At 43.0% G+C, this 12,500-nt stretch overlaps 1 protein-coding gene across 1 annotated transcript in view; it reads right to left on the bottom strand.

Annotated features, from left to right (window-relative positions):
- LOC113815415 (serine-rich adhesin for platelets) overlaps positions 1-12,500 on the bottom strand; it is a 58,369-nt gene that overhangs the window by 5,295 nt on the left and 40,574 nt on the right. Inside the window, exons 2-6 of the mRNA XM_070132955.1 lie at positions 2,202-8,929; positions 1,765-1,899; positions 1,467-1,636; positions 1,027-1,156; positions 15-155 (exon numbers count right to left, since the gene is read on the bottom strand). Coding sequence (XP_069989056.1) covers positions 15-155; positions 1,027-1,156; positions 1,467-1,636; positions 1,765-1,899; positions 2,202-8,929 — 7,304 coding nt within the window. The remainder of the gene's footprint in view (positions 1-14; positions 156-1,026; positions 1,157-1,466; positions 1,637-1,764; positions 1,900-2,201; positions 8,930-12,500) is intronic.

Raw genomic sequence — 12,500 nt, 5'->3', positions numbered from 1 at the left:
CGCTCGTAACTTACCAGCGAGACCCTATTACCACACCACCGAGCGTCGTAGCCATTGTTCTCTCTCTCCACCTCGATGTAGGCGCCGTGGCAGTCAACAGTGTACGCGGCGGACAGGTTGTGGAAGGTCATCAGTAGGTAAAGGCCAGGTTCCGTCTGTGCGAGGGGAGGGAAGTTCACGAATTAATAAATATTTTTGAATGGTCGGTGTATTTTCGAATGATGGGTGTTGTCCGAGTGAATAGATAAATTAAAGAATATTTTTGAATGATCGGTGTTGTCCGAGTGAATGGAAAGTTGTATTAATAAATATTCTTGAATGATCGGTGTTGTTAGAGTGAATGGGTAGTTGTTTTGATAAATATTTTTGAATGATTGGTGTTGAGTGAATAAGATAAATTAATGAATATTTTTGAATGTTCGGTGTTGTCTGAGTGAATAGTTAAATTTTGGATTTTATGGGGTTTCGTCTCACAAGACAAGGGGATATGATAAAAAATAATAATGTGGGTGTTTTAACAGAGGTTTACATCCGACTGAAACATGTGGAAATATGTTGATGAAGGGAAGTGAAGTAACTCTGCTGATAAGTTTCGGCAATAGGATAATTACGAGCAAATAATATTACAGAGAAAATTGCATTACCTGAATAACAGTTACTTTTATTTTGGTTTACTTTGCCAAAGGAAATCCCTTGAGAGGCAAAGGTGAGAACAGACAATGACGTTACGTATAGTTTTACTATTCTCTTATTAAGTAAATAAGTTTCAGCTATATTGGGCTATAGTGGCTAAGAAAAACATATAAGATTATGTCAGCGATAATAATTTATGCAACTGTTTATAATAGCTTTGATAGATAGGAAAATGAAAAAAAGAACATAACATATCAGTGAATACGTCAATGAATCTTTGAAACAGGAAGTGAATCTTATAATCGTTAATTCCAAATTGCATCTAATTTGACACTTTCATAGTCCCTACCCAATAAGAGCCGACACACCGACACTCCAACAAGCAGAACTAACCCTTATGTTCCACTCGCAGAAGATCTGTTCTCCCTCGCGCGGGGCGGAGCGTTTAAGCCTTTCTGTCTCCGGGGGTGAATTCGGGTCGAGGAACTTCTTCAGCAACGCGTAAGGAAGTGTGTTGAGGTAGCTGTGGGCGGGGAGGCGGGCGTGAGTGGGCGGGGTGGGTGGATTTTTAGGTGTGTGTTAGCAAGAGGAATGGCAAGAATCACTTTTTTTCCGAAATGAAGGTTTGAATGGCTTGATGTCTGTACGTTCATGTTAGTGCGCATATGCACATGGAACCAAAACATGAATCACATAATTTTAGTTAAAAACCTTGTTTGATTGTTTATTTATTGTACAGTTATATCTCCCCTTCTTAACTATCTCAGAATTCGGTACAGACATAGCAATAAATAGATAAAAATGAAGAAATGGGGGAGGGCAAAATCACTCACTCGAAGAACTGAGGTCCAAGGAGGACATCGTGCTCGGACTTCGAGGCCTGCGAGGGGAAGTCTTCGGAGCCGAAGACGCTCCTGACGGCGCTGTCCTCGATGGGCCTCTGTGGTTCCTGACCGGTTGGATGCTGCCTGAAGTCCGACTCAACTGGCTTGGCACTTGGCACCTTTTGGAAAGTTAAAGCGCGTTAGTTTAAACATCAAGACTGCTGAGCGGTTAAATCATTTAACTCTCTTTTTCTTCTATATTTCTACATTCAGCATTTCAATTTCAAAGGAAGTCCCTGCGCCTCACCTTCCTGTAGCTGAAAAGAGCGGGGTCGATGCCAGGGACGTCGAGAGGAGAGTAGAAAGCAGAGTACACGCGGCCTGTGCTGTCGTGGAACCCGTGCTGCCCAGGCTCCTCGCGGGACTTGGGGAAAGACCACACCTGGCCAACATGAACAATTGCGGTTAATCATTAAACTATATATTGTACCTAAGTCGATATCTAAGAGAACGAGAAACTATAATTATCATCGTTAATTAAACTATATTATGGGCATTGCCCTTCGTGTTTCTTTGTCCATCCTGCAGCGTATGTTTTTGAAAGGTTTGTTTATGAGGATGTTTTATCAAATCACTATGTTTAACAAGTGGGTACATTTTACGATATTTCTTAGTCACATACTTCACATAACTGCACATTTTATCATTATCATTAGTTACTTATAGCTCTTAGAAAAGCCTCACCTGATCATGCGCAGTGAATGGCTTTGACGGGGGAGGGTGGTTTTCGAGAACGATATTGCCATCACCATCGTCTTCCACTACGACCTGGTCCAGCGATGCAGGCGTTACTACCCCATCCGGTGCCTTGTTCAGAGGTATACTTGAACCCTGGGCATCTGAGGTTTTGAAAGGAGCTGCAGAGAAGCCATTGTTGTAAGGTTCGGGATCGGCATTGTATGTCTGATCACGTGTATATTCCTCTATAGGAATAGGGAAAGGTCTGTCGCTGTCGTAGAGGGTTTCTGGCAGGAAAGGAGAATCATAAGAGTCTGCAAAGTCGATGGACGGAATTGGTGAAAATTCTACACTTGGGAGTGGCTTCTCCGACATGGTCCTTTCTGTAGTTGTGTTAACAGTGTCTACAGCATAGTCTGGTGCGTTGCCAAGGCGCTTGTCCTCCTGGCGAGCATGGAATGAGGTAGAGAGAGGCAGGGCAGATAGGGGTGCGAAGGTCGTAGTAGTCCGGGGTGGATTAGTCGTGATTGGGAAGGGTGTGTATTGAGGAGTCATAAGGTCCTCTGCAGAAGGCGTAGTTGCTTTGGTTCTCAGATTAAATACAGGGTTCGTTAAATCAGAAAGGTTGACTCCAGTGTATGCATCATGCTTGTAATAGTCCCCAGGATAGAGTACATCCTGTTTAGTGCCTATAGGTACATCCTCCACGGTACCTGTTCTTACACCATGTGTTTCTGGCTTCGAGCTCTCAAAACCAAATTGACTCGACACATCAACAGAAAACCCGGTGTTGTGTCCTTGAACGCCATGAGTTTGATGGGTAGTATCATGAGAGGCATGGGACGAGGAGCCATCTGATGAGCCTCCAAGTTGTGGAGCTTCCATGAGGAAGAATGGGTCGGGAGTCTTAACAACTGGTCGGTTGGGCTTGAAATTTGGTCCTTCTTGCTTATTTTCTGCGTTCTGAGGATACTGGTTACCAACAGATCCAGCCACGTTGTCTAGAATACGATAGATCCCATTCAAGAGGGAATTTTCTTGTGTCTGCTGGGCTTCATTTTGTTCACTGCCTCCTAGAGAGTCACTAGAACTGCTTTCTGCCATCGTTGCATCAAAGTTCGATGAGATCTCATAAGTTTCAGCGGGTTTGTTCTCTTCTTTTGAAACTTGGCTCTCATGGTCTGTAACTTCAGGATTTTCAGGATTTTCACGGTATTCATACACAGATCCATCATTCTCATACGTTACAGGATCTCTGTAGTTTATGTTATCATCGTCGGCCTCATTTTCATGCTTTAAGGGAACATATTTCACCTCCACAGGCTCGTACTGGATATATACTGGCACAGCATTTGGACTTCCAGGAAGCTTGATAAAGAAAGGTGAGTCTCCCCCATATTCTGTAAAACCTTCGTCATCCTTACGGCTGAAAATTCCAGGAATATCAAAATGATTTGGAGGTCTTGCTTCAGCAGTTGAGCCTTCTTCCTCCCTAACTTTATCTTTTGAAACCTCGCCTAATCTATCAATAAAGGATGATGGAAGAAGGATTGTTGCAAGTTCTGGCTCACTTGTTGTTGATGACAAGCTCTGCTCAGTAGTCTTTAATGTTGCTTCATCATCATTCTTTATAACTTCACTCGTCTCACCTTCTCTTAAAGTCTCAGAGTCATTACTACTTTCCGTAGATGAGGAAACTGACTTCACGTCTTCAGAGCCACCAACACCTGCCGATCCGCGATCTTCTTGATGGCCACTCGGCTTGGTCTTTTGGCTTGCATAATTCCAGAAATACTCTGTAGGTTCTTCACGCACGGCAGGTTCAGCAGATACTGGGCTAGGGAGCTCTGTTCCTTTGCTTGCAGAAACCTTCAAGGTGCTAGCTGTGGTTGCAGTGGCATCAGGTTTGGCAGTTGTAATCTCCTGTTGGTCAGTGGTTGTTTTAGGTTCATTTGTGACATCTGATTTCTCGGACAGCTCGTCTGGTTTGTCTGTCATAGTTTTATCATCATGGGGCAGAGAATCAGTGCTTTCACCCTTCATATCCAGACTGATGATGTTATTGTCTCTTTCTTGTGTTTTCGTTGTAGTTTCTGGTTTGCTAGTTTGATTATTGGATACCTGGCTAGCTAATTCTTCTAGTTTGTCAATAAGCACGTCTAAATTGTCGGTTAAAGAGCCCGGTTTCTTAACCTGAACGTCTGGTTTGTCAGTTACAGTGTCTGGTCCTCTCGTTACCGCATCTGGCTCATTTGTTGTTTGTGTCTCATTTGTCACAACTTCATAAGAGGAGTTGGTAACATTCTCAATCGATATCCTTGATATGTCATTATCAGAGGAAGACTGTGTTGTAGTAAATGTATCATCTCTGCTATCATCAGTAACTCCTTGTTCTCTGGAAGTTTCATCATGAGCAGGGGAGCTAACTGCTACCTTGCTTCCCTGTTCCTTGATTATGACAGAGCTACCTCCACCCAATTTTTGATTGGTCAGAATTTCGTCCAGCATAGCCTGGTTTTGCAAGATAAGATATGGGATAGAAAACACTGTCGTTGTTTCTGTACTTTCTGAACTACTGTTTTCAGAGCCGTCATCGAATGAGGTATCAGCTACGTCATAGGGAATGGTTGTTACTTCCAAGCCATCACCTTCTGAACTTCTGGTTTGTAATGATGTTACCTCCATACTGCTCACTGACACTGTAGTATGTGGTTCAGCTGTTAATTTGACATCATCCATTGAGAATTCAAGAGTTGGATAGACATATTTTTGCCCAGAACTTGTAACAGAATTCACTGCTACATCATCTGCATTATCAGTCGTTGGTGAGACTGCTTGCTCGCTCTTGTTCTGACTGTATGGCCTGTCCTGAGCCAATAGAGAGTCCACAAGACTTTCATAGTAATCATAACCCTTGAAGCCATCTTCATCAGCAACATCTGGGTAGTCATATATTACTTCCTGTGTCGTTTCTTCTAGCGGGGCCTCTATGGTTGTCATCTCCAATATACTATGGTCCATAAAGCCTGCCATACTTAAGGAATCCGTTCTGATTGTTGTCTGTGGTTCCTCATCTTCCAGGCCAAAGGGTGATTCAGCCTCAGTCGTAACTTCTGCCTGAGCTTCATCCTCCACACTGTCACTCCTTATTAGCGTTATTTTATCTCGGTGTTCGACAGGAAGCTCTTCCGAAGTCAAGTTAGCATTTGTCTCCTCACTGCTGCTCCTGTTGTTTGCAATGTCGAAAAGGTCTTGTATGCTGATAGTGAAATCACCTACAGGGACATGTATTTCCTCAGGTGCATTCTCTAGGGCGTTGGTTAGACTATCAATTATCTCGTTAAATATACTATCTGTCAGAGACCCATCATTGCCACCACTTGTCTCTAGTGTTGTAGTATTCCTTACTACGTCCTCCTCATTATCTGTATCCTTGAGAGAGACTGAGCCATTGACAAGAGCGTCATTCTCATTAACCAACTCTGTGGTACTTACAGTTGTCATGTCTTTGAAGTCATCAGTTGCAGACATCATAGCTATATCTGCCTCCTCTAACTCATTAATTTTGAATCCTCCAGCCATTGTCGTTTGCTGTGTAGTAATTGTCATGTCGTCATTGTAAGGGCTTTCAGTTGACACAGTATCTATGTGTGCTACAGCTATAATTCTTTCGCCTTCTTCATTCACCACATCAGCCGGAAGAACCATGGGGGACAGTGTGCTTTGAGTAGGTCTGTCATCCTCTTTTACACTTCCTATTGGAGCCTGTGTGGTGGTATCGTCTTCAACGGTGTCGTCATAATCAAAACTACTGAGATAAGGGTTGGTCTCCCCCTCAGCCTCGTCACCAGGACGGTAAATATAGTCACCATAGTAGTAATCGTAAGCACCATCAGCTGAGAATCCATTCTGCTGATGAACCTCGTCATTCTCATGTGCAATTAATCCTTCACTTACAGTAGTTATATCCCCCGCACTCATTTCCAAATTAGCTCCCGATATGAGATCGTTGGGGATATACCTCTCTGTTGTTTCTTCAACTTCTTCTGTAATACGATTATGATAGTCAACTATCTCTGCACTACTTACTTCAGTAACATTCTCCTGGTCCGCACTCACAGAATATTCTGTTGTCAATTCTTCGTCAAGGAAATCAGTTCGTTCTGATGTGTCAGACAGATCCGACCGTTCCTTTGTATCAAAAGTCTCCTTTCCTTCTGTTGTATAGGAGATATCAGGTATCTCAAATCTTTCAGTGTTACCTGATGTTTCAGATGTAGCATCAAGCACATCCATCTTTTCTGTAGCATCGAAAATTTCAGGTGTTTCCGTTATGTCAGATGTTTCAGATCTTTCTGTTGCATTAAGGATATCAGATCTTATTGTAACATCAAGAACTTCTGAGGCTTCAGTGATGCCAAGAAGTGTTTCAGAACTTTCTGACGTTTTAGGCACTTCTGAACTCTCTGTGGTGTCAGCCGCTGCAGATCTTTCGGTGGATTGAAGCACATCAGATCTTTCTGTGACATTGAAGTTTTCCGACTTCTCTGTGACTTCAACCAATTCCGATATATCTGTGGTATCATACACTTCAGAATTTTCAGTAGCTTCAATTCTAATAGACTGTTCTGTAGTATCTAATACGTCTGACCTTTCAGTGATGTCAGGTGTTTCAGGGCTCTCTGTGTTATCATGCATTTCAGATTTCTCTATGCTGTTAAAATGGTTTGAAGGTTCTGTAGTTGCTAGCAGTTCTGATCTTTCAGTATTGTTAGATGTTTCAGACACACTTGCATTGGTTTTAGAAATGTTTTCTTCAGAACTTTCTTTGGAATCAGATGTTCCAGACTTTTCTTCTGAACCATGAATAATATCTGATCTTTCTAGAGCATTTTCGGCATCATCGCCACTTTCAGGAACGATTTCGTTGATGCTTTGTAAATCTGTTTGATATTTCAGAGTTGTTGCCTCAGACATGCTGGCATCACTCTCCTCTATTTTAGAAACCTTTACTTTTGATTCTACTTCTTCTGATGAAGAAATTTCCTCCGTTGTTGGGATCATGGTGGTTGTCCTAAAGTCCTCCTCACTAGTCACATCCTCCTGTAAGAATCCTGCAACTGCAAGTTCATTGAGAAACTCGGTGGTAACATCTGGTGGCGTTTTGTGCAGCAATTCCTCTGGGATGAGAATTTCGTTCCTTATTCTTCCCGGTGTGACTATCGTCGGTGCGCCATCGATAAGAACTCCTAGAAGGTGTTCTTGGTCTGCCTCTGTGGTTCCTGTGTGCTTCATATCACCATGAACTGTTGGCGGTTGCTTTAGACGATCTTGGCTTGTGAAGGGCGACTCCGTTCTTTCTCCCTGATCCCGTATTGGTCCGTCTGTAGAGGATTCCATAGAGTCCACCTGGAGATTCATTCCTTCCTCCCCTGGTGTTCTTGGGGTGATGGTTGGCTGCCTGCTCCCTGAAGAGGTCCATTCAGTCACCCCGTCGCCTGTGGTCTGTTCTCTGTCTCCCGAAATAGTTCCAGTCTCGCTGGGTTTCTTTGTTGAGGCCTCTGATTCCGTCTGTCCTCCTTCACCGTCATCCTTGAGAGAAAAGTCTATAGCGTCTCCATAAATCCTCTCAGTAGATGGATCGATAACTTCCGTAGGTACAAAAATATTTAGTTCGTCTGTCACCAAGTCTTCGTCACTTAAGGGTAAAATTGGGGCGTTCTTGTCAGTAGCAGTGTCTGTGTTGGATTCAGCAGCTTCTGGGATAGTGGTGGTTATTTCCTCTGAACGGAGGAGCTCAGGGACGTGAGTAGTAGCTTCGAGGAATTCGCGATCTGTGGTGTTATTTATGTCTTCAAAGTGTGCGTCCTTAAGTGACCCAGGAACTTCTGTCTCTGTTGGTGGATTAACGGTCGTTTCTTGATCTTGGTTCTCTTGACTTTCCGTTGTAATGCCGTCTACTTCACCAACGCGTTCTGTTTGTGTTTCGCTGTTTCGAATGGCAGAAAACTTATCTGAAGCTGTCAATGGAGGCAGTACTTGCGTTGATATTATCTGTTGGTCCCGATGACCCACCTTATCCAGGTGGTGTGTTGTGTCCCCTTCCTGATTAACAGGAGATTGGTGCTCGTCCAGGTCACCTTCTTGCTCATGGTGTATCTCAGTAGCATTGGCATCATTAGTCAGGGTTCCTTGTTGAAGAGACAGCGTGTTGTCAGCATCATCACCATCGTCAACATAGTCATCCTCTGTCTTATAATCGTAGACAATCGAATCTTCTAAAAACACCGTGTTGACACCGAGGCCTTCGCCCGGCCGCTGCTTGTGAGAGCCTTCGCTGCTTCGGTTCGGGTGAGTGTGGTTCGCGGCATCTACTTCTGTTTGCGAAGACTGGGTCGTCGTGGGAGGCTGGGAGGTCAGTCGAGCGCCCACTGAGTAATACAAGTCACCCTGACTCTGCTTAACAGGCGCCGGTTCCTTCCTTTGTCCTCCGGTCTTCAAAGTGTTGCTACTTGACCGGCTGGTGGTACTGGGGGATGGTTTTACTGTTGTCGTCGTGCCTCTTCCTTTCACCTTTACTCTTGCTTCTCCATCTCCCTTTCCCCCTACTTTCACTTCTCCTCTCTTAGGGATGATGTCCACGTTGAGGAATTCATCTTCGGAACTCCAGAACTTCAAGACCTTCTTTTGGCCGCGGCTGACTATGATGTCCTCTCCGCACTTCAACGAAACACCTGCCGAAGAGAAAAGAAAAAAGTAAAAATAAATGTACTGATTTCAACGAATGAAAGGTATTTACCGATATATGTATTTGTGTCTTGTGATCCATTCGCTCTTGAAAACACTATCTAAACGTTTAACAAATTCATATAACGCTAAATATTTACTTGTGTAAATGTGTGTATACAACTGTGATAGCCTGCTTGCGTATACATATACTTATAAACATTTTACATGCATGCAAATAAAGTGAATATATACAGACGCAACGATAGATTTGAAGGCTTTCATAAACAGTCTATATGTTTGCAGATATACAAACAGACAAATCACCAGTATTCATCAGTACCGCAATTAACATGGATAAGACGAATCGTTAGTCTCAAAAATAAACATAGAAGTAATTATTTCATGAACGTCAATGACATGATTTATATCAGCACCAAGGTAATAAGATGAGGCAAGTGAGAGAGAGAGAGAGAGAGAGAGAGAGACAGATAGGCAGACACAGGGAAAAAGTAGGAAGGAGAGAGAGAGAGAGAGAGAGCGAGTATGGGAAGGAGAATGGATTTACAGAGACAGAGACATAAGCAAGACAGGGAGAGCGATAGAGCTTAAAGGCTGAGAAAGGACCCTCCATTACGATCTTTACCCCCCGAGGATACGCTATCACCTGCGTGGCATAAGAAGGATGAAGAAGGACCTGTGCTTACACCTTCCCTGGGGAGGAGTGAGCCACATCCTCGTACTTGACTAACCAAGCGGTAAGGACGACCGCGAGCGTCTTACCCCCACCCCCCCACCCACCCACCCTCACTCCCAGCTCCTTCATTCGTTACCCCCTTAACCCTCATACTTACCTCCCCATCCCCCTCTACCCCCACCCCCTAACCCTCAAACTCACCTTCCCCTCCCCCTCATCTCCCACCCCCTAACCTTCATACTCACCTTCCCCTCCCCCTCCTTCCTCACCCCCCTAAGCCTCATACTCACCTCCTCCACCCCCTCCTTCCCCACCCCGCTAACCATCATACTCCTTTCTTCTCCCCCACCCCCCTAACCCTCATACTCCCTCCTCCTCCCCACTCCTCTCTCACCCCTCATTGTAAACCTCTTCCAACTCATCATCCGTTTTACTTCCTCCTTGCCTTCCCGTCACACCTGCACCTGCTCCTTCTGGTAGATTCAACTTCTCTTTTTCTTCTTTTTGATACACAAACCCGAGGAAATTACGTATGACTCGGTAAAGAAAGAGAGAGAGATGAACCGTAATTTTGTCAAAAAAATTTAAGCCTATTTTTCGTACTCTATGTTTTATTCCATAATGTGTTCCGATGTGCGTATGCTGACTTGGAACCGCCATGCATAAGTTATGCTAATTCTGACTGCTATTTCTTCCTTTTCATACATAAAACCGAGGAAATTATGCACGTCTCGGTAAAGAGAGAGAGAGAGAGAGAGAGAGAGAGAGAGAGAGAGAGAGAGAGAGAGAGAGAGAGAGAGAGAGAGAGAGAGAGAGAGAGAGAGAGAGAGAGAGAGAGGCTTCGCAATTTTGCCAAAAATAAAAGAATAAAGCCTATTTTTCGTTCTATATCTTTATTCCGTAATGTGTTCCAACGTCTGCGCATGCTGACTAGGAACCGACATGCGTAAATTAGGCTAATTTTGCGTCCGTCGCTGTGCTTGATTTTGCGTAAACATCGTCCATCACCTGGTTCCGTGACATAAAACTAGACCATTAAAGAGATATTATTTTGCATGTTATGATCATTATCGTTTATTATTGTTGCCAATATCGTGTAAATCTTATATTTTTTGTTATTTTTATTATTCATTTAGTATCTGTATTTTTACGATGCAAATGGAAATCCACAAAATCGTCTTGGAATACCTTAGAAACATAATAGAAAATAATGATAATTAATGGCGCGTTACGGCTGATGAAAAATAAGTATCGGGTATATTTTATTTCATTCTAATTTTCACTTTTACTTATTTATTATGATTACTATTATTATTCAACTATCTTAAACGGAAATCCACACAATCGTCTTCGAATACTCTGGGAAGGCGATGAGAAAACGGGGAAGGAGGGGGAGAAGGAGGCTGGGGGAGAGAAGAGACCAAGATGGAAGACATGCAGAAAGAGAGACGGACGGACAAATAGACAGAAAGCGACAGACAGGCAAACAAAGAGGATAGAGAAAGACAGACTGACACACAGAGAAGACAAAGAGAGAAAGAGACAGAGAGAGACAAACAGAGAAGAAGACAGAGAGAAAAAAATAAAAGTAAAATAAAAGAATCTCATGCGGCGAATGTCACGCCTCAGCTCCGGTTTGTGGTTTGTGTTTACCTTTTCGTTTCCCATTTTCTTTCTTTCCGTTTCGCTAACGTCATGCGAAATTTAACCGCTGATAACGAGCGTAAGAAGGAGAAAACAAGAAATTCGTCTCTAGGTCCACTTCTTTGATAAAAACATTAGTTTTAGATTTGCTGAATCATTATGACCAATATACTTGGCGTTCGTAGTAAAAAGAAATGTATAAATGTTTCGACTAAATTACTTGATGATTGTATATAATTTTGATGAAGATTTAATCGAAAATACATATCTTACGCTCTAAAATACATCATTCTCATTCATATGATTAAACTCCACCTTTATAAGGTATATATTAAGACGTAAAAAGAATGAAACGAAAAAAAAATCAAGATGCAATTATTTAAGACCACATCGGCCCCTGGATAACGTGAAAAACACAATCTAAACAAAACTGTCAGATGCAAATGACACTGACTCGAACTACAGCGTATACCCTGAACGCACGTCGCCCAGCTGCCGCGCCTGTCAACAGCAGTAGCAACAGCAAGAGCAACAGTCATGCCTCTTCTGCAACTTGGGTCCAAGACGCAGGAAGCGCGGCATAATATTTTCATCGCAAGCATTCTTCGGGGCGCAACAATCTTGTGACTTGACGTAAATAAGCATAATGGAGGAAGCCTTTTTTACGTGGCTAATGACATCCCTATTGAGTTTGAGATTTGAGTCTGGCCTTGAAGGCAACAATCCACCAATTTTGAAAATTATATAAATATTAGTTTGTTATTTTTATTTCTATTTCTTCTAGAAGTAAGGAAATGCTCACTTATATATGTATGTATGAGCGTACGTTTTTTTTTTTTAATGCGTCACAGTGTTGGAGTATATGTGTTTGTGTAGTTATACATAACAAGAAACTCATGTATGTCGATAGCCAGATAGTTAGATAGATATACAGATAACTAAATAACTAAATACTAAACAAATATTCATATAGAAATCCTCCTCTGAAAATGTACCAAAAAAATGTATTCAATCCCCCCCCCCCCCATCTGTAAACAAGCCCGCGGTAAACGGTCCTAAGATGCAAGAAGCGCTCATCTGCATCCGGAGGTGACGCCCGCAGCTGATTATTAAGTCGTCAGCGCAGAGGAGACATAAAGGGCCGTGTGGGCTGAAAAGGAGGAGGAAATGAGAAGGAAATGAGGGAGGGTCTTGGTGGGTGGAGGGGAATGTGGGGGGTTAGAGGGGGGGGGGAGGCG

This window comes from Penaeus vannamei, chromosome 18 (assembly GCF_042767895.1).
Source record: "Penaeus vannamei isolate JL-2024 chromosome 18, ASM4276789v1, whole genome shotgun sequence".
NCBI classification, from domain to species: domain Eukaryota; kingdom Metazoa; phylum Arthropoda; class Malacostraca; order Decapoda; family Penaeidae; genus Penaeus; species Penaeus vannamei.
This window is presented reverse-complemented; position numbering and strand designations above follow the sequence as displayed.